Source organism: Rhinatrema bivittatum, chromosome 2 (genome assembly GCF_901001135.1).
Source record: "Rhinatrema bivittatum chromosome 2, aRhiBiv1.1, whole genome shotgun sequence".
Taxonomy (NCBI): Eukaryota; Metazoa; Chordata; class Amphibia; order Gymnophiona; family Rhinatrematidae; genus Rhinatrema; species Rhinatrema bivittatum.
In genome coordinates this window covers 181,701,098-181,724,486 of record NC_042616.1, presented here as the reverse complement: position 1 = coordinate 181,724,486, position 23,389 = coordinate 181,701,098, and the positions used below count along the sequence as shown (strand labels likewise).

The following is a 23,389-nucleotide window of genomic DNA, read 5'->3' as shown; positions in this document are numbered from 1 at the left end:
TCTACCCTCCTATCCCATCCCTTCCCCCCCTCCTCATCAAGTTCACTCTAACCGTTCCACCAAACCTGCACCTCCCCCAAATCTCTTTTGATGACTGGAAGAATCCACTCCCAGTGCATCTAATGTTGCTCTGACAGCAATGCTACATGCACCAGAAGTTTATCACTTATTCCATGCTCCCACTTTCCAAAAGAGGTTTGAGGGAGTGTGGGTGGGGCAGGAGCGTTAGAATAGGCTTGATGGATGGACTAACTTTGTTCAGGAATATTTAGCAGGATAAAATGTCCGGCTAACTTTAACTAGTTAATGTATCCATTTTCCCGGTTTTTGAACATTGACTTTGTGGTATTTAACATGCATATTAGCAGCTGATGCAAATGAGATACAAATGAGATACAGTATAAGTACGCAACTTAAAGTGGTCAGAAATGCAAACACTTAACTATACCTCCCTGAGGAGTATTAAGGTTTTAGCATTAATTATGCATTTATATTACGTTTTGTGCATTTTAACATATGCTATTTTTTGCTGCTCTAATAAGAAATCAGTTATTTAGCAGACTTTGGCTTCTCGTTACCTCATTAGCATAAATTTAGCATTAACATTAACACAAGCTAGGTTACACACATTAAGAGTGCTACATGTGTAATGCAGGCTTTTAACTCTTGTATTAATGTTAATGCAGTTTAGTAGGTATGTTGACTACGTAACCCACCCTGAATCTTGGAAAGTGCGGGATATAAATACTTTTTCAATAAACAAATAGATAGTATTTATTTATTTATTTTTGGTTTTTATATAGCGGAAGTTCCTGTATACAATACATATCACTCCGGTTCACAAATAACAGAGATAACTGTCGCCGGGGAGGCGGTTTACATGGAACATATCGAATAAAATGAACAGATAGGGGCGGATTTTAAAACGAGCGCGAATAGCCTACTTTTGTTTGCGCTCCAGGCGCAAACAAAAGTACGCTGGATTTTAGTAGATACGCTCGGAGCCGTGCGTATCCGCTAAAATCCTGGATCGGCGCGCGCAAGGCTATCGATTTTGTATAGCCGGCGCGCGCCGAGCCGCGCAGCCTACCCCCGTTCCCTCCAAGGCCGCTCCGAAATCGGAGCGGCCTCGGAGGGAACTTTCCTTTGCCCTCCCCTCACCTTCCCCTCCCTTCCCCTACCTAACCCACCCGCCCGGCCCTGTCTAAACCCCCCCTTACCTTTGTCGGGGGATTTACGCCTCCCGGAGGGAGGCGTAAATCCCCGCGCGTCAGCAGGCCTCCTGCGCGCCGGGACGCGACCTGGGGGTGGGTCCGGAGGGCGTGGCCACGCCCCCGGGCCGCCCCGGGCCATAGCCACGCCCCCGGAATGCTCCCGACACGCCCCGAAAACGCCGCGCGGTTCGGGCCCGCCCCCGACACGCCCCCCCGACACGCCCCCTCCGAAAACCCCGGGACTTACACGAGTCCCGGGGCTCTGCGCGCGCCGGTAGGCCTATGTAAAATAGGCTTCCCGGCGCGCAGGGCCCTGCTCGCGTAAATCCGCCCGGTTTTGGGCGGATTTACGCGAGCAGGGCTCTGAAAATCCGCCCCATAATCTATAATAAAGTACAATCTAATTTGAAACAACTGAAATCAACTTAGAAAATAACTTGGAACATATAACTGACGCAAGATGAACATTACTTTATTGCTGTAAGACAAGGCTGGATGTTTGTTCTTCTTGCTTTTAGCTCTCTGGGAAAGCTTGATGGAAGAGCCAAGTCTTGAGTTTCACCTTGAAAGTAGTATGGCAGTACATTGATGAAATCACAAAAGAGCACTGTAATTCTCAACTTGTGCTGAAACATGATTGTAAAATGAAGTGATGGTCCTGACCCCCAGTAATATACCATTTTAATGTTTTCTTATGCTATATATTGTCCTTACCTGCATACTTTTCTTATTAATACAGTACTTACTATATGGGGTTAAACTATGCTTACATTTTTATTGATTTTATTTATTTATGAACTTTTAATATACGACATTCATAGAACACATCACGCTGGTTTACAATTAACTCAAAGAAAGGAAAATTACATTAAACGGGGGGGGCAAGGGGAGAGGAGAAGGGCTGGGAATGAGAAGGGACTAAGAGTAGAGAACTGAAACGAAGTAAAGAGGAGAGAGTGGAGAGGAACCAAAATAGCTATAGAAATTTACAATATTTACATTTTTGCCAGTAAAAATTGTGTCATTATCATAGTAAGCTGTTTCATTGCAGATTAAATTCTCTAATTTTCTTTGTTTTTTCTACCTCTATAAAGTCATGAAATAAAATGGTATCAATCTTAAACCAAACTGCACATAGTAATTAGCATGCAGTGATTAATATGTTATTGTTGGAATTCTGCGGAAGAAAATAGTCTCATGTATTTGTAAGTGATAAATATCCTTTATACATTAAGACTACACAAACAATTTATACATAGTTTTCAGATACAACAAAAAAGCTTCCAAGAAAAGCAAGGAATATTAATAAAAGATTTAAAAAAACGGAAGCTTCCAGAACTGGGTCAATAGGTTAATTACAAGCTTGCGAATGGCCTTGGAAAAATTCTTTATTGAATAAGGCCCAAAATGTTGTATCTATTCCAGATGTCACTATGCTGCTCTGCTTCTCACTTAACCAGCTACTGACTTCTAATTCTCATACACTGAGGGGGGGAGGGTGACCTGGCCTGTGTTAAAAGTGACACCTGGTAGCTGTATTGGAAGGAGCCCAGGTGTAGGACTGCTGGCCTCAGGTCCATTGCTGTAATGACCTGACTAGGAACATCTGGAGGGAGGGGCTATTAAAATAGGAAATTAAAATCCCTGGGTAGTTGTGAATTGAAGATTCATGTATGGCACCAGAATCCCCAGGCACTGGTTAAGACTGAGCTGGAAGAAAAAGAGAGAGGAAGAATTACCAGGCCAAAGGAAAAAGGAATGAAAAGTCATTAAAAGTTTGAAAAGCAAGAAAACTGAATTGGAAAAATGAGAAAAACAAAGAAGAGTCAGATGTTACAACTCAAGTTAGAGAAATAATTTATTTGAAAGAAATATTTTAAAAACTGGATGGATTTACAATAGGAGTTTGGGTTTTTCAAAAAATCTACAATTATTATACAAATGAGTGAAAGCATGCCACAGAATTGCTGCAGAATTTGCAAATTCTTGTCACAGACCTTAACCCTTAAGCTGCTGCAGAAAACCAGGGATGAAGGAGCAGTGGAGAAAGGGGGTTTTGTCTTATGTTTATGGTAATCTGAAAGAGGTGGCATAAAACACCCTGGCCTCATTTACACAAAGAAATATAGAACCATGACAGCAGAAAAAGACCATATGGCCCATCTAGTCTGCCCATCTATCCAATTTATGAACTATTACAATTCCCATCACTTCCTCTAAGATCCCTTGCATTTATCCCATGCTTTCTTGAGTTCAGATACCACTTTGACTCTACCACTTCCACTGGGAGGCCATTCTATGCATCCACCAGCCTCTCTGTAAAGAAATATTTCTTAAGATTACTCCTGAGTCTACCCCCTTGACTCCTCATTTCAGAGCCTTCTTTCTGATGAAAGAGGCTAGCCTCCTGTGCATGGAAACCTTTGAGATATTTCAATGTCTCTGTCATATATCCCCTATCTCACCTTTCCTCAGGGGTATACATGATTAGATCTTTAAGTCCATTCCCATATGTTTTAGAACGAAGACCACGGACTATTTTAGAAGCTACCCTCTGGGTCGACTCCATCCTGTTTATATTCTTTTCAGAATTGTACACAGTATTCCATATGAGGTCTCACCAGGGATTTATCCAGGGGCAGTATCACCTCCATTTTTCTGCTGACCATTCCTCTCCCTATCCAGAGAGGTTCCCTCTTTCTTCTCCCCCCTGGAAATCAGAGCAGCAGGGTGAGTCCTAATTTTTGGACACCAGAATTTGGTGTCCAATTAGTTTCCATTGACATGTATTCCTGGCATTAGTTTCCCATTGACATGTATTCCTGGCATTCTAGCTAATGATTTGGGGATCCTATCATTTTATTTAGATTTTGTTGAGATTTTTGATTAACTAATGTTCCAGAGGCCTCATAATTCAGGACTTCCCAAACCCTGTCCTTGTGACTCTAACACCAATCAGGTTCTCGGTAAATCCACAATGAATGTGCATGAGATAAATTTGCATGCCCAGTGTCAATGGATTCAGATTGATGTCATGTAAATTAATTATACCTAATACCCACAAAAAATGAGGACTACTATACCACTTAGAGAATATTCAAATCTAATAGTTTTTTTAAACAAGGGAATTAGTATCAGAATTATATGTGCTCAGTCGTTTGGCTCTTGCCCACAAAGGGCTGCAACCAACTTCGTGGTGGAAAAACACTTTACTTAATGCCATTTACTAGTTCCCAATGATATATATTTTTTTAAATTCTTTTTTCATAAAATGAACATCTGTTCACTTATCTCAATTGTTGTTCCATAACGATGCCGTCACCTTCGTGTTCCTCTTATCATAACTCCAAATGACACCAGAGTGTGTTCACAATTCACCCAAGCATTTGCTCATGCTGTGCTTTTAAATTTTGCGACAATAAAAAGCTATCCGAACTCCCAACATTGCAATGTTTCGGCGGTTAGTATCGCCTGCTTCAGGGGATTCTTCCTAACAAAAACACAACACTCTTAATAATACTCTACCCCTTCAAATTGTTTTATTCTTATTATGCATTATATGGCTTCATGACTACCTGGACTTACTCATTTTCTCGGCCGCTCTCGGCTCAACCCCGCAGCACAAAAGAAACGGTGCTCCTCATTCGGAATTTTTCTCTCCGGAACTGCCGCTTTTAAACAGCAACAGAACCCGGTTCTCATTAAAGTCAATGGAGGAAGTATTTGCAGCCTATTTTTGGCTGCAGAATTGGGGTTTTATTATCAATTTTGATGAAACTTCTGGGGACCAATCATCAGAACAACAAAACAGCTCCAAGGTACTTAGACTGTGGCAAAGTGGCACCAAAATATCATGAATAGCCTAAGGTACTTTAAAGGGGCAAAGGGGTACCAGGAGTGGCAAGAAGAGTGCTTTGAAAGAGGCGCAAAGCAGCAGCTTCAAAAGAGAGCACTGATAAGAGATGCATGAACCCTCAAAGGCAGCACGACAGGCAAAGCGGCAAGACAAGTGGCATCGACATCCTACAGCACAAAGAAGGAGGAACATAGCAAGCAGAAAGACTAGCACCAACACACTGAGCAACCATGATAGTGGCCAGAACACCACAAGGAGTTGAGTGAGTCATCTGGTGTATGGCAGCAAGGCACAAAGTAGATACAGGTTGGCTACACCCGGGGAGAGTTCCCTTTCCTTTGTGCAGGAAAGGGCTCCCTAGAATGGGTTCGCCCCAAGAGTGGGATGTTTCCGTTGGCGTCTAATGAGCTCTCGCTGGTCTTTTAAAATCTGGTAGAGTTAGCAGATATACAAAAGAGAATTTTCAAGGCCGAGGCGGAGGAGGTTACCATGTAAACAGCGGTTCAACATGGGTCAGAGGGTAGATACAGGCTGGCTATACCTGGGGAGAGTTCCCTTTCCTTTGAGCTGGGAAGGGCTCCCCGGAATGGTTGGCCCCTAGAGTGGAGCACAAGCCTTCAAAGTGTAGCGACCTGGAGCAGGGTCTCACTGTGAGCATGGTCTCACTGTGTTGTGTTTGCCACAGTCTAAGTACCTTGGAACATTGGTCAACAGGTGGTAAGAGAGAGTTCCCGTTCCTTTGATCAGGAAAGGGCTCCCTGGAATGGGTTGGCCCATAGAGTGTATAATGGTACAAATTGTTAGGATTTAAGCATTTGTAAACAGATCATGACTTCATAAGCAAGACGGAGGATGTTCTCTTCTCTGCCCTGAAACTAAAGTAAACTGTTTGTTTTATGTTAAACAATTTTATTAAGTGCAAAAAGGAATAGTACAACAAAAAAAGACAGAGATATATTTCAGTTTTCAATTATATCCCCACGAATAACAACAATTCAATGTCTCCAAGCATCCCCCCTAGAATCCCCACCCCCTTCCCTAACCCGCCCCTTTTCATCCAGGTTGTATTAAATCCTTATTACATTAGATCCCGCGAAACTGTTTGTTTTATTTAAGGATCCATGCTGTGAAGGATTACTAGTTTGAATTGCAGAGACTGAGGTTTCCCTTTGCAACAAGGGTTCAGCCGTTAGGACTGGACATAAGGCTTAGATGAACAGGCACAGCAGTTGAGGAAAGAGGTCAAGCCCACGTAGGGACATAAGGCCTGGACGGACAGGCACAGCAATCGAGTCAAACCCTTGTAGGGACATAAGGCCTGGATGAACAGGCACAGCAATCGAGGACAGAGGTGAATCCCACATAGGGACATAAAGCCTGGACAGAGAAGCACAGCAATCGAGGTCAAACCCTTGTAGGGACATAAGGCCTGGACGGACAGGCATAGCAATCGAGGTCAAATACTTGTAGGGACATAAGGCCTGGCAGACAGGCAAAGCAATCGAGGTCAAACACTTGTAGGGACATAAGGCCTGGATGGACAGGCACAGCAATTGAGGTCAAACACTTGTAGGGACATAAGGCCTGGGCGGATAGGCACAGCAATCGAGGTCAAACACTTGTAGGGACATAAGGCCTGGACGGAGAAGCACAGCAATCGAGGTCAAACCCTTGTAGGGACATAAGACCTGGAGAGACAGGCACATCAATCGAGGACAGAGATGAATCCCATGTAGGGACATAAGGCCTGGACGGACAGGTACATCAATCGAGGACAGAGATGAATCCCATGTAGGAACATAAGGCCTGGACGGACAGATACAGCAATCAAGGACAGAGTCAATCCCACCTAGGGACATAAGGTCTGGACGGACAGGCACAGCAATCAAGGTCAAACACTTGTAGGAACATAAGGCCTGGACAGACAGGCACAGCAATCGAGGTCAAACACTTGTAGGGACATAAGGACTGGATGGACAGGCACATCAATCGAGGACAGAGATGAATCCCACGTAGGGACATAAAGTCTGGATGGACAGGCACAGCAATCGAGAACAGAGATGAATTCCACGTAGGGACATAAAGCCTGGATGGACAGGCAGAGCAATTGAGGTCAAACACTTGTAGGGACATAAGGCCTGGATGGACAGGCACAGCAATCTAGGTCAAACCCTTGTAGGAACATAAGGTCTGGACGGACAGGCACAGTAATCGAGGTCAAATAGTTGTAGGATCATAAGGCCTGGACGGACAGGCATAGCAATCGAGGTCAAATACTTGTAGGGACATAAGGCCTGGACGGACAGGCACAGCAATAGAGGTCAAACACTTGTAGGGACATAAGGCCTGGACGGACAGGCACAGCAATCGAGGTCAAATACTTGTAGGATCCTAAGGCCTGGACGGACAGGCATAGCAATCGAGGTCAAATACTTGTAGGAACATAAGGTCTGGACAGACAGGCACAGCAATCGAGGTCAAACACTTGTAGGAACATAAGGCCTGGACGGACAGGCACAGCAATAGAGGTCAAACACTTGTATGGACATAAGGCCTGGACAGACAGGCACAGCAATCGAGGACAGAGGTGAATCCCACTTAGGGACATAAGACCTGGACGGACAGGCACAGCAATCGAGGACAGAGTCAAATCCCACGTAGGGACATAAGGCCTGGATAGACAGTCAAAGCAATCGAGATCAAACACTTGTAGGAACATAAGGCCTGGACGGACAGGGACAGCAATACAGGATAGAGTCAATCCCACCTAGGTACATAAGGCCTGGACGGACAAGCACAACAGTCGAGGACAGAGGTCAAACCCTTGTAGGGACATAAGGCTTGGACAGTGGAAGGACAGGTACAGCGTTTCAGGTCAGGCCTTATAGGGACGTACGGCCTGGACAGTGGATGGTCAGGCACAGCGTTTCAGGTCAGGTACATGTGCTGCAGTGCTTATATTTTCTGGAGCATAGGAGGCAGTTGGAGCTGCTGCAAGGCTTTCAATTGCTTTTATTTATCTTGCCATTCACAGGGAAAATTTGGAAACCCAAGCAAAGGCAGGTTTACTTTCAAAAACACTAGGATTTCCATCAACTCTGGTGCCAGCCTTGAGTGGTGAGGGTTCATGATATCCCTTGTCATTGGAAAGACACGTTCACTGGGCACCCTGGTTGGTGGACATGACAGATATCGCTGAGCCACTTTGGCTAGTTTTGGTCAGATAGTGGACTTGTGTGCCCAATATGCCAGTGGATCTGTCTGCATGTTCTCTGTCGGCTCTGAGAGATACCGTGTCACTGATAGCTGTGCTGGTGTCTCCTTTGCTTGGGTGAGCTGAGAGTCACTCATGCCAGCTGCTTTCTCTCTCGCCCATCGCACAACAGATGAATCTTTATGGGCAACATGCCTTTGGCGTTCTGAAGTGGAGGAGGAGGAGGTACTATCTGTTGCTGACAGAGTGCTGCTCCTGCTTGGGCTAGGAGCACAACTCTCTGAAGTGCCCGCTATTTCCACCTCTGCTTCATGCCTAATCTGTCTCTGCCTATGGCGCTCCTGTTCATGGACTTTTTGTAACAGCAGGTCCTTCACCAATAAGAGATAATCTTATTGTAGGGCAAGTTTCCCTTTCACACGGGGAACACAGACTGTGGCGAGCATGTATCTGTTCTCTTCTGTTAAAGGCCTTAATCTCTCTTGCACCAGCTGCTGCAAAATGTCCAGACAATGCAGCACCTCAACTGTCATTCCCTCTTCCTGTTTAAAGGCCTCCAAATGTTCATCCAGGAGATTAACTATAGGGATGATGTCAGCCAAGGTGGCACTTCTGGAACTCAGCTCCTCCGTGACATCCTTGAAGGGCTGCAGGATTTTTACCAGCTGACTCGTGACTAACCAATCATGATGCCCTAGGGGATTCTGCACACCTATATCCATTGTACCAGAAAGTTCATGAAGGGGTGTCTGCAGCTCCACTAACCTCTCCAGCATCATAAAGATGGAATTCCACCGGGTGGCAATGTCTTGAAAGAGACGCTTGTGAGGCATCTCCAAATCAGTCTGCTTTTGTCTGAGAACCTGCCCCGCCTTCATACTTCTGTGGAAGTGCGCTGCTATGTTCCTGCACTTCTGTATTGAGCTATGCAGCTATTCATTCTCTTTGTCATTGGAATCCAACCCCAGAGCTGACTTCACTACCAGGTGCAGAGTGTGTGCAAAACATCAGATGTTCTTAAAGTGCCCGTCTTTTATTGCCTTAACCATGTTTGCCCCATTGTCTGTGACAAAGAACCCTGCCTGAGGATTCCTGTCTCGCTGGTGTAGTTGCCAGCCCTCTAGCATCTGTCGGATGCATGCTAGAATATTGGCTGCGGTATGGGCCTGGTCCGTCAGGTGGGTGTGCGGTAAAGCCCACCTCCACCCTGATACTTGTTCAGTAATAGATCTTCTGGCTGCCCTTGCCTCAGCCAGGTCCCACCAGTGTGCTGTCAGAGAGAGGTAAGAGTGTGCAGCATTCATGGTGGTCCAGATATTGCAGGCGAAATGCACTCTCCCCTCTGCCTTAGCTAGCAGCATTTGCATGCGACTGTGACACTGCTTGTACAGGCTGGGGATGACCTTTCTGCTAAATGTGGTTCTGGAGGAGATTTTGTAATTTAGAACTACGACCTTCAGAAAACGCTTGAAACCCACATTCTCCACTAACTGCAAGGGCTGGTCATCAAGGGCAATCATTTCCCCAATGCTCCTGGTTACAACTGTTGAGGCTGCCTGCCTCCTACCCCAGGATAACATTGCCGCACTCCACCCCATTTCCTCCATGGTGGGTTGTCACTTCTGCCACATGTCAGGGGTTTGCTGGCCTGCCACCTGACTGCTAGAAGGTGATGAGGGCGTGGGCTGACTCTGCTGCTTTTGAACCACTTTACGCTGCTTGGAAGGGGTCCCCTGACTGGTACTGGCACCATCCCCAGTTGGCAGTAATCTTGTTGGGTGTTGCCTGTTCATATTATGCGCCATGCCAAAATTAGATAGATGTCCCATTTGCTTGCCTCCGCTAATATCCCTGGCGCAGTAATTACACCGAGCAAAACGCAGGTCATCTGTCACTTTAGTGGCTCCAGATCGCAGATGTCTTTTGTGATCCACCCTTCTCTAAAGCCTTGGGGGTGGATGCTGGCACTGGATCTGAGGTAGTGGGTGCACCCTGAGAAGCAATGCCAGGGGCCTCAGTCACACTCTGTGCTTGTGCTGACTGCTCTTCCTCCTCCTCCTCCTCCTCAGTTTCATCTCTCCTCTGCTGCACTGAAGTGGAGACTAAGACAGGACTAACTGATCCTCCTAAAGCTTCGTCAGCTATTACTTCTTCCGTTTCAGATGAGAATCTCACACAAAATGATTCTTCATCTGAATCAGAAGCAAACAGTGACTGCGCTACATTGTCAACGCTAAGTGTTAGTCGAGACTACTGTCCCCCTGCTGCTTTTGGCTGTCGACATTTTGTCTGGCATGACTCAGCCTCCCCTTCCCTCACCTCCAAAATTACAGGGCCAGAAACAGGTGGTGGCGATGCATCATGGTCCGATTTTATTTTTTTCTGGATGGAACTGCCTGCCCCTACAAAGAGTTTAGATTGTGGCAGGTGCCTTTTTAACTTTAATGTGGGAGTGGCACTAGTGTCTTTTGAAGTGCTTCCTCTGCCAGTCCCAATCACTCGACTACATCTAGCTTTCCCTGACATTATGGATTTAATGTCACTGCCTAGTGCCTACTGGCTGCCCACTGTCATAGTGTCTTGCTATGCACTAATGTAACATGTGTGGTGTGCACACACACGCAGCTTGCTTGTAAGCACAAAAGAGGCAGTCTGGGGATTTCACTGCACAGACCGTCCCAATAATAAAGTTCAGTCTGTTTAACTACCCACTGCCCACTGAAGCCCAGTGCACAGAGAGACGGAGTTGAATTAAACAAACTCAGTTTAAAAAAGCTGGAATTGTTGGCACAGCAGGAAAATCGATGAAATATATTTTCCAATGCAAATTCTAGCAAAATTGACTATATCTCTCCCAGCCACAACACCCAAATCGTGCTTGCTTGCAGCCTAGCCCAGAGGGTGAATGAAAAAAAATGGCACTGCTAGCAACTTCTCTCCTTTGCACACAGAGACCATCTCAGATCACCTAAATAATAAACTGCTTAAAACACAAACTGGGCTAGCTGGCACTGCAGCCAAATAAAGAATAAATAGCTTTTTTTTTCTCTTTACTAACTAGCCTAGCTCTCAGTGCAGTCTCCTTCCACAAAGCCCACCTCCCCACACCACCCCTGCAAAGAAAGTACGTGGCACACCTTGAGCTGAAGTATATATAGTGCTGGGTCATCAGTAAAATAGTCACCGAGCACTGAATGAAAGTGCGAATGGCTGCATTCAGTGCATTTCACAAAATGTAAGCGCTGATACGCTGCATTCCGGTATCCGTGCCAACCTGTCCGACCCTTTCCTTTGAGTCACTGATGACTCACAGGAAAGAGCTGGTTTTGGCTCTGGATACAGTGAAATGGCGTCCTTTGGGGCGGAGTTTAAAAGGGTTATGCGCGTAACCCTTAAAAAAACCCCCCCTGTGTGCGCCGAGCCCTGGGACGCGCGTATGTCCTGGGGCTTGCAAAAATGGGCAGTCCGGGGGCGTGGCCGAGTGCCCCGACACAGCGGCTTGTGTTGGGGCCTACAACAAAGGTAGGGGGGATGATTTAGTTAGGGCTGGGAGTGGGTTAGATAGGGGAAGGGAGAGGAAGGTGGGCGGGGCCAAAAAAAGTTCCCTCCGAGGCCGCTCTGATTTCGGAGTGGCTTTGGAGGGCATGGGGAAAGCCATCGGGGCTCCCCTCGGGCTCGGTGCGCGCAAGGGGGTGCACCCCCTTTGTGCGCCGACCCCAGATTTTATAGGAATTAAAATTAAAATCGGCCCCTTTGATTTCAAATGGCAGAGAAGAAAAGCGCACGCAGTGTGCCACGCAATGAATGAAACGGATGATAAGTCACATTTGTGGGGAGTCACGATACGTTTCGCCTCCCCACGAATCTAATGAATAGGGACATATACATTGCGGATTGCCAATATGGCGAAAACGAATGCACACCCCTAATTGGTACCCACATGTACCACAACAGCAAGCTCCTCCCCAGCATTCTTTTTTTTTTTTGTCTTTCAAAAAAGCTTTATTTAAATTTATGGTTAAACAATTTTTATTAGGTTTTTCTTTTATCATAGAAATACAACACTGAGGAGGGGTTGACTCTGGTCCCTCCTCAGATATTCAAGACATAATTCAACAACCCAATTGAAAACTTCCCCCTTCCCCCCCCCACCCCACACAGAGTTGTAGAATTCCCCCCAAAGAAGCTTCAACTTAAATAAGCTAATCATTAACTACAAGGCTACGTGCCCGATGTGTTAGAGACTGTAAGTAATTTTGCCACACCTTCATAAAACGCTGTCTACTGCGGGGCGACGTCTGAGAGGCCAAGGCTTCCATTGTCATCAATTCATGAAAAAGATTCCTCCAGGCCCAAAATGTTGGATTGTCAGGGGACCTCCAGACTGAAAGAATCACTCTCTTCCCCACCAGACTTGCTTTATGCAAAAGCATGCATGAACCAGGATCGCGGATGCGAATTGGCGACACACACCCAAACAACCACCACAAAGGGGTAATGGGTATTACAACATCCAACAATTCTGCCACATAGCCGGCTAATCTGCTCCAAAAATGCTGTATAGCTGGACACGTCCAAAAAACATGAGATAAAGACCCCCGATGACTCCCGCAATGGGGGCAGTCAGAAGAGGACATAAGAACATAAGAAAATGCCATACTGGGTCAGACCAAGGGTCCATCAAGCCCAGCATCCTGTTTCCAACAGTGGCCAATCCAGGCCATAAGAACCTGGCAAGTACCCAAAAACTAAGTCTATTTCATGTAACCATTGCTAATGGCAGTGGCTATTCTCTAAGTGAACTTAATAGCAGGTAATGGACTTCTCCTCCAAGAACTTATCCAATCCTTTTTTAAACACAGCTATACTAACTGCACTATTGTTTGCTGAAAAGCAGCCTGTGGCGACACATAAGCCCTACTTAAAAATCTATATTGCAGCTTCCTATAATACATATTGTTGGAGATCCTGGTTATATGTCGAAAGCAAGTCTGTAAAATAGTCTGGGTAAGAACAAAGTCCCCGTCCTTATTCCACCGAGTTTCCAGTATTATACATACATTCTTTTCCGTGCATTTTTGTAATTTTTTATAGTACTGAGAGAGAGACGGGGCCTGTGTTTTCGTGAACTCAAATATGGCCTCTATTGCAGAGCCCACGGATGGGTCCCTGTAAGTGGCAGGAATTGCTCGCAAATAATGTGTAATTTGAATAAATGGAAAAGCATGTGTGATGTCAAACCCATAATTAGCTTGGAAATCCTTAAAAGAAATGATATCCCCTGTAGGTGTCCACAAATGTCCCAAGTGTGTGAGACCTCTATCTTCCCATCTTCTAAAAGGTGAAGAGTGAGTACCTGGAGTAAAATCCAGATTCCCCACTATTGGGAGGAAATAGGCACACTGAACAGGTAATCTTAGTTGCTTCATCAATCGTCGCCAAGTCAGTCTCAGTGGGCGTATCAACACTATCTTGGCCAAAAACGACGGAAGCGACGCTGCCAAGGATTGAACAACATAGGCCGGCGCTACTGGAAATGTCAAAGCGGCATCTGCATAAAACGGGGCATGGACAGAGGTAGTCATGATCCAATCTCGGATCAACCTTAAATTACAAGCCATATTATCGTCAACTAGGTCTGGGACTCCCAACCCTCCCTTACCCCACCGCATCCTCAACCAGATTAATGGGATACGCGCTTTCCCCCCTCTCCAGAGAAACTTCCGAAGTGCACTATCTAACCGCCGAATATCCGTATTCTTTAACACCAACGGGAGGTTTTGGAGAAGATAAAGCCAGCGGGGTAAAATAATCATTTTAAACAGATTTACCCGGACCACCAAAGAAAGAGGCAATCGACTCCAAATTGCCAGCCTATCCATGGTAGTCTGCAGTTTCTGTGGTATATTAGCCTGATATACACATTCAGGATCATTGGGCAATGTAACTCCCAAATACGATATTGAATCTCCAGCCCATTGCAAAGGGAAAGTGCCTGGCCAATTAGCAATAAGAGTGGGCGGGTAAGCTAAAACCGAGAATTTAGATTCATTCAGACGAAGGCCCGAAAATCTACCAAATTCCTCTATCATAGTCAATAATGGAGATAGGGAGTTCAAGGGATCAGTAATAAAAACCAGCAGATCGTCCGCAAAGGCCACTCCTTTGAATATGCGAGACCCAAACCGCACCCCTCTTATACTACAATTCTGATGAATAGATAATAGGAGTGGTTCTAATTGTAGAATAAATAATAACGGGGATAGCGGGCAACCCTGCCGTGTACCTCTTGTCACCATAAAGGACTGCGACTGTGCTCCATTCGCCCATATAATCGCACGCGGATCCCTATATAATAACTTCACCGCTTGTAAAAAAAAAACCATCAAACCCCATTGTTTCCAAGGTAAAAAATAAATATCGCCACTCCACTCTATCAAACGCTTTTTCTGCGTCAAAACTGATAACTAAATGAGGTTGATCCAGCTGCCGGCAGATAGTCTGGGCAATCAATACTCGACGAATATTCGCCAAAGCATACCTTTGCCGAACAAACCCTACTTGATGATCTCCCACTAGGGTTGGTAAGACCGTAGCCAGTCGCTCCGCCAAAATTTTTGCCAGTATTTTATGATCGACATTTAACAACGAGATCGGACGATATGATTCCGGCCGCAAAGGATCCTTTCCCGCTTTAGGAATTAACGTAATTAATGCTAAGTTTTCATTTGGGGGAAAGGAACCACCCTGAATCATTTCCGTGTAGTTCACTGCCAAGGGCTTTGCTATTTGATCTACGATCGTTTTAAAAAATTCTGCCGTGTAACCATCTGGACCTGGCGCCTTTAAATTTAGACAAACCCTTTATCACCTTTGCCACCTCCCCTTCTTCTATGGGCTGATTAAGTAGCTCCCGTTGAGCCAATGTCAAAGACGGAAGGGGCAATTTGGAACAATATGCAGCACTAGCCTCATCGGCCCCTCCGCCCGATGTATATAAAGCTGAGTAAAATTCCCGAAAACCCTCCAAAATGCCGGGTGTATCACGTATCACGTATCACTTTATTGGAGGAAGTTCGCAGCGCTGGAATGTAACGATTAGTCCTAGTGGACCTTATCAGGTTTGCCATCGTGCATCCTGACTTATTACTATACTGAAAAAGATGAAACCGATAGTACATAAAGCTCTTCTTTGCCCTTTGATGTGAAAGGGTATTAAGAGCTGACGGTAAAGAACGATACGTTGCGCGGGCCTCTTCATCACCACCCCTGGCTAATCGAGTCCTCGCTCCCCGCAACTGCCTATTCAGCAACAATATGCGCCGATCCATGGCCTTTCTACGATGAGAGATATAAGAGATAATATCCCCCCTTAACACAGCCTTAGCCGCGTACCAAAACAACACCGGCTGAGAAGTATGTAAATAAGTTCTAAATTTGGTGTCGTTCGCCAAATAATAAGGATAACGCCAAATCTTCGCCAAAGAGTTTCCACTGGTAAACTTAAGCTCTATCCTAATAGGTGTCTATATGCGCATCCGTTACCAGAGGAAATGCGTGATCACTAAGCAAAAAGTAATCAATTCGGGACTGGGACGCATGCGCTCGCGACACATGTGTGAAATCTCGCTCCCCTGGATGAAGTAAGCGCCAAACATCTAATAAATGAAGCGTGCACTCTAAAAGTTGGGGTCCTCTGCCCACGCCCCGCTCCCTCCCCCGTGTCTCCGAAGTATCCATGGCAGCATCCCTTACCGTGTTAAAGTCACCGCGCATTTAGTTCATGAAAAAACTTTGGGCTATATGTGTTTGGTGCGTACATATTGCATAGGACTACTGTCCTACCCCATAACTCCACGATCAGAATGAGATACCGCCCCTGGAGGTCCACTATCTCCTTGTGTATTTTAACGGGAAGTTTTTTATGTATTAAAATGGCAACACCAGCGGTCCTCGATCCCAGCACTCTTTTTAAAATCCTATCTAGGTAATATGTGAGGTCTGCTACCTTTGCACCAGACAGGCAGTTTACCAAATGATCCTCATGCCCACCAACCACCCAGTTATCTACATTTCTAATGACTGAATTGCCAGTTATAATGGTAGTCCTAACCCTTACTTCCTAGGCACATGCACTGGAGGCACATTCTCAGACTGAGAGGATAAGGCATCAGATGGCAGGCAGGTCCTAGCTATCTAAGATCACTTCCTGCTGCAACTTGGAGATGGTCTCTTACCAGGTGACCGCTCCTCCAAATAAGGGCTACTTGACTGAATTTGGGACCGCTCTACTTTATCCCTGAATGTCTCATCTAGGCTCCTTTCTCTCTGCCTCAACTCCTCCAGGTCTGCCACTCTGGCCTCTGGAGATGGGGCTCATTCTCTGAGAGCTGGGAGCACTTTGCATCTTGTGCACACATACAACTGCTCATCAACAGGTAGATAATCATACATTTGGCACGTGATGCAAAAGACTGGATAGCTCTCTTCTCTGTTGCACTTCTGTCTGCATCTTAATTTTATTGAATTGCTGAAGAATTTTTTTAAGCCGTTTAAGTAGTGGGAATGTTTAATCAAATTTTTAAAAAACTTAAGTATATTAGGTATGCTTTGTACTAGTTTGTCAATAACCTGCAATCGGACTAAAATTAGTCAATTATTAAAAATCTGAGTTAATGGAGTTTGTAAATCTTTAATTGACTCTTATTTTGAATATTTTCCTCCTAATAGGGGTAACATCTATTTTTCAAAAAAAATGTGACTGAGATGGTTGGGACATGGAGAGGGTGGAGATTTGTCCAGGAACTAGCTCTCACTCCTGAGAGCAAGTAACTTTTGCAAACTCTCAAAATTACTTTCCCAGCACACAAATATACACTCTGAATTAGATTTAAACCTTAAACTGCATACAAGGTTAATTAAAGTTCTTACAATAATTTCCCAACATTCAAGTACATACTTGAACTACACATAGGATTAATTCAAGCTCTCAAAATACATCCATCCACAGAAATTTACAAACATAGGACTCAATGAGCCATGTCTCTATGATAGCAAATATAATCAGGTTTGCCTCTGCCATTAGGACTTGCAGATCTGAAATTTTATTGCCTAGTAGACCATGGATATTTCTGCTCATAACTTTCCAGTTATTGCTCCTTAGGTTGCTTTTATTCCAAATAGCCTTGTACTGCTCATACCTATCCTGTTACTCAAAAGACGTTTAGTGAGCTCATCATGGTTTTTTTGATTTCCCCAGAATTACTCTTTGTTCATTGGGGTGACAGCCCAAGTTTATTCGCTTATGTCCACCATACCCCTCTTCTAATTTAAATGCCTGTTGATGTGAAATCTGAATTTCTCACTTAGAATCTTTTTTTCTATGCATAGAAAGATGCAATATAGCCTTGTTCTTTGCTTCAGCTTTTGAGCCACATATTGAAGTCAGCCATAAAACATAGCCTTTCCCCTCTCTTACCATGAAAAAAATTGGAGGATTCTAAATGTCCTCAGTCTAAGTGGATACCTAAGAGTGATAAGAGTGAACTCTGAGATTTCCAACACTTTCTTCCTCTCTTCTTGTTATGGGAAGGAAAAGAAAAGCTAAGATTAGAGACTATACAATTCAGATTTTGTTCACCACTTGGTCCCACTTGATTTGTAGTTTTGCTCTTCAATGATTGAGACTGGTTCAGGCAGTATTCTGCATGTGGGTGAGATGACATCATCACCAAGTGCTGTAGCTGCATTCGTCCTTGAGGCTCAGGATCTGCCGACTCTACTTCAGGGGTTCCTTCGACTTTGTGCTGTTGCAGTGGAGTTCCCAACCACGCTTGCTAGTGGGGGGCCATGGATGGAGAGCAATGTCTGGAGATTCCTATGAAGAAGAGTTTGAGAGCACTGGCTTCTTCTAAGGCATGTATGGGGCTGCTGCCATGGCTGCAAACTGGGACAAGTGAGGAGGAGGCTTCTGCAGTTGAGGGAGTAGGTTGGTGTAGTTTCATCTTACCAAAGTTGGCTCCAGAGTCCCTGCTGCATGCCAAAGAAGGAAATCTGCCATGGATGGTTTTCCTGGTGTTTCTGGAGGATTTTGGCTCAGTCTCTGGCACAAGTTGAAGGGATTTTGGCTGGGTGTGTGACCCCCAACCCTTCTTTTCATCAGATGCAGTTTCTAGATTTGAAGATTATGACAACTTGTGGAGTAACATTCTTCTCAGCTAAGTCTTCTGTCTTCACAAATTTATTTACTTCAGTCATCAAAGGCTGCTCTGGTTAAGGAAACTGCATTTATTGGGGGTAGAGTTGAGGCCTTGGAGAATAACATTATATATACGAACCTTCAAATGTTGAAGTTTTCTAGATTTAAATTCATGACTCTCTGAGACTGTCAAAAATATTTTTTGGAAATTTTGAAAATTTCCTTGGAGTAACCACCTCCCCTAAACAAAGTTTATAATTTGTTTGTGGCTAAAAGATTTGAGAATACACAGGATGGTGGGATTGATCTTTTAGTATCTGCAGATAGTTTAGGGTATACATGATGGGCAGTCACTGAAATGAGTTTGAGTCAGCAGCCACAGGGGACAGCCATAACATGCATTACCTTGAAAAAGAAAACAAATATAGAGACGTTTCTTAAACAGCAGAATATCGTAGTGAGTTTCAGGTCAACGCTAGCAATGTTGCAGAAACAGAAACTTGTAACCCTCTGGAAAAGCCATAGTAAGGGCTAGTAATATGCTAGTAAAGGCACAGTAAGGAGTAGCAATGTATGGGTATGGGTATATGTGATATGTTGCTAGCAGCCTAATGCTGTAACCACTGCAAGGTATTCAGTCTTTGCAGCATTTCCATGTAAAAGCTGTTTCATTGAGCTCTTATATATGCCAGTAAATGCTTGATTACAGAAGCAGGGGAAGACTATGGGCAACATTAAACAAGTAGGATTTTTTTAAATGCTACGTCAAAGCAAAACATTTATATCTTTCCAGACATATTTTCATAGGCCTTTTTCAAAGGCCTGCGGCCACTCGCATATCTCCTGGTACAAGCAGAAGAACGGCTTCAGCAAAAAGGGGCGGACCGGGGGCAGGATCTGGGTGGGGCATGGGCGGGGTGTGAGAGGGCCGGAACAGTGCATGTTGGTATCAGACTGGAACGCGCAACCTGCTGCTGCACGGCAGAGTGGGTAAGTAGTGAAATAAAAAAAAAAAAAAAGATAGAGGGGTTTTAGGGGTTGGGGACGGATAGGGGAAAAGGGAGGCAGGTTAGCTAGGGCACTGGGAGAGAACTGGGGAAAGGGCCTATCGCGTTGCCATGCACTTCTTATAAAATTCCCCCCCCCCCCCCTTGTGCGTGTGGGTAGCGGATTTTATAACATTCATGCATGGGCGTGCGCATGTTATAAAATCGGCACATCCATGTGCGTGTGCCGGGAACCGCGTGCACATGTTCGCCTGCACATGGGTTTAAAAATCTATCCTTAACTGTGCAGAGCCAGAGATGATACTTTTATTAGGCTGATGAACTTTTAAAAACACAAGCTTTCGAGAGGACTTATTTTCATCTGATTGCTGTGTACTATATATGAAGGTTGGTAAGGTGGTTACCAGCGAGGAAAGACACGTGATTCATCTTTAGATGAAATTACCTTCACTTCTGTATGTAACTGTCATGGAGATCACTCACTGTTAAGCAGAACATAGTAGTAAGGTTACAAACTTTCAAATGATTAAATGCAATATTATTTTTAGATAATGCCCTTTCACTGTAATTTAGAAACTAGCATAAATGAGGTCCATATTCAAATGCTACTTATCTGGCTACATTCAGCGGTTGTCACTTAGTTGGATAAATCACATATTCGGCTAAGTATTTAGCTAGATAGTCAGTGGAGAAGCATGGACATAACTGGGTGGCACTGCTTATTCAGCTAATATACAGTAGCAGAATAAGTAGTGATATTCAGACTCATCTGTTTAAGTCTAATGTGCAAAGAAAAATATTGACCTTAAAAAGTTTTTACTTCATTAAATATTATATAAAAATATTTTTGTCACTTTTTGAAATATATAAAATAAATGTAGTGTAAAATCTTTAACTCTCAGTCTGTATCCTTACAGATTGAAAAACTACAAATCATGAAGGTTATAACCTGAATGGTCCAAACAATTGATCCAAAAAAAAAAAAATCCTTGGAACCGTAAACAAATTCTGGTGGCCTTATAATGTTCTGAGTGGTGCTCTCCCTTGTTGCTGCTATGAGCACCGGCAACTCTTCGTTTACAAAATAGCTGTTATGTTAATGACTCCCTTCAACAAAGCTCCCCTTGTTTCGCTGGACTGATACAACGCTATGTAGGCATCAAAAAAAATGTGCTAAGAGGGCTTACACGCAACTTCCTCTCCTCTGTTTTGAAACATAGCCTTCCTTTCTCCAGATTTCTAACCTTGTTATGATTTTTATTGGTTAGAAATATATGTGTATATATAAATATCTTGCTATTTAAGGAACAATTAAATTGCATTTCAGCATCAATAATTGTGATTATCTTTCTTTCTTTTTTTTTTTTTATTAATAGGGTGGATCTGGCTATCAAGGGGAAAAGGTATGATTTGAAAACAAAATGTGTTGCAGGCAAATGTGATATTTATGCAGGCCTTTAAAAATAGAAAGAAACAGAAGGGGGTTGGGGAAACTGTAGCTCTGCACGGGGGCTTGACAATTATTAAATTGTCAAGCTGATAATTCCATAGGGGAGAAGCGCAGGCTTCTTGGAATTGTTACAATGCTTGGCATTCTTTGCATGAAATGGATGTCCAAGACTGTAGTGGCTCCCCCACGCCTTGCATTACATAACATTCAGGCTAGCCAAGGAACACAGCCAAGCCCTGCCTGCTGTCCTCAAGATCCTGACTCCCAAAAGGTTAAATCCAATGAAAATCTCTGCTTTTGTGAAAAAAAAGAAACTGCAGCCTTGAAGAGCAACTAGCAAAGCTTGGCACACTGGGAGAAACAATGCTTTACTGATCAAAATATCTGGACCCTTGGGAAAAAGGGACCAGACAGCTTTATTTACTCATCACATCACATACAGTATGCTAAAGGGCCAAATTTAAACTCAGATCATTTTGTACAATTGAATTAGTATTTAAGGCTCCCGATCCCTGCAGAATAACCTGACTCATTTTCTCCACTGCAGCCAGTCTCGTAATACTGTGATGAGCAAATGTTTTCTTTTTTTCTGGGAAAGATCTTTTATGGTAGCTTTTAAAGACTAGAAAGGCTCTATGAAAGGGTTTCCCTGTGTTGTGGCCTATAAACAGGAGCCTCATCTCTTAAAGATGCAGTCGTGTGTCCTTAGATACTGGAATTTATTTAAATAAAAGATAAACAAAAGACAGTGCCTGAAAAGTTATGTAAATCCCCTAAACCTCTGCTTAATAGAGGGAGCTTGCTGCTTGTTGGTGGATAATTCCTGCTATGAATCCCCTGCACTGCCTGATTAGCATGGGGAAATGCTCCTGTCAGGGCTGTCGCTATCCACTGGCACATGGGGTTTGTGCCCCGATCTTATCTGTCAGTGTCCCGGATGCCATTGTCTTTACACTGGCACATAAGACACTGAGCCTTTGAGGGGGTGAGTCCGACACAAGGCCAGCAGTGTTGGGGAGGGGACCACTGTACTCAGCATGCACAGAGATAGAGGCCAAGGAGGTCAGGAAGACCCCGCATCTTTGGAAGAGAGTTCCCTCCCCCCTGCTCCCACACTCCCTCTTATTTAGAGGGGGGATGGAGCACCTAATTTTTTAAGGATCTGGTATCTTGTCTCTGTGCCAAAGTATGGAAAATATCTAGGATTGTGAACTGGGCTAGCTTACTCACCTCCATTCAGCTGTAGCGAAGCGGCTCCCAGATCAGTGATACTCAGTGACTGTTCCCTCTGCTCACTGCTGAAAATCTTTGCATTGAATGGAAATCCAAAAAGGAAAACAATTCAAATGATCTGCTCCTGATATTCCATCTTTTCCCTTTTGATCTAATTTTTCATCATGCCATGGGATTTTAGGACACACCAACATTTACTGAGCCAGTAGTGAAGTATCCAACCAATACCATTTCTTCAACCAGTTAAATAGCTGGAGAATACAGGACCTGGGACCCGCCACATCTTATGTAATCAGGCAAGGGGAATTTTCATTGGCCACACTGAGAAAAGACTAATCGCCTCACCAGATAGAATCCTAAAATGTACCCAAAGAGTTTGATTGCAAAACTCACTGTAGATGGTGTACTAGGGTATTTTTAGCTCAGTGTGCTGGATCTATGTCAGATCTTAGGGGGTCATAGTTGGGTATAAACCAAGCATGAAGGTGAGAATTTTACTTATTGGTAGATTAAAAAAATAAAATCATATTAATTGCACAGAATAAAAGATTTATAGAATAAATTGACTCCATATGTTGGTAGGAAACATGAGAAATTATTGTATTTTTGAATTTACTATATATGCAGCCTTACACCAGGACACTGACAGAGAGTGAATTTCCATTGATATGTAGAAAGGAAGGCACTTGGTTCTATGTGGTAGCATTCATATAAAATGTAAAATATCAGATTCCAGTCTAGGATGTGTGCCATGCATAGTGTGTGCACTAGCATTTTGTCATGATCAAACATGCTACCTGAAAATGGTTTGGTGCATTTGTAGTTCAATGTACATTTGATGCTATGGTGCATCACTCCCTCCTTATAAGGAACCTTTTTTTTTTTATAATAAACTGAAGCCCTGTCCTAATACCCACCAAAGCAAATCTGATATTCATTGAGAAACCATGCTGGCATAATGTTATAGGTCTAAAGTAAATGCCCCAAATTAGGTATTTCAGCTATGGACACTAGGCCTGGATTTATGCATAGGTGCACTAGGTTTATGCTTAGGATGGCAAAATAGAGGGGGTGACAAAATTCCTGGTTCCCATCACCCTGCAGGCTCTGAATCCCAACACCACCCCTTGCTCGTTCTCTGCTTTTTTTTTTTTTTTTGGCCATCGCCTGCCCTGCCCCTGTCATGACCTCAGATCTCCAACTGGTGTTGCTGTTCA

The 23,389-nt window shown here is 44.1% G+C and overlaps 1 protein-coding gene across 1 annotated transcript in view; it reads left to right on the top strand.

Moving 5' to 3' along the window:
- Positions 1 to 23,389, top strand: part of LOC115083245 (collagen alpha-1(XXVIII) chain-like) — a 57,782-nt gene that overhangs the window by 32,404 nt on the left and 1,989 nt on the right. Inside the window, exon 8 of the mRNA XM_029587054.1 lies at positions 20,866 to 20,892. Coding sequence (XP_029442914.1) covers positions 20,866 to 20,892 — 27 coding nt within the window. The remainder of the gene's footprint in view (positions 1 to 20,865; positions 20,893 to 23,389) is intronic.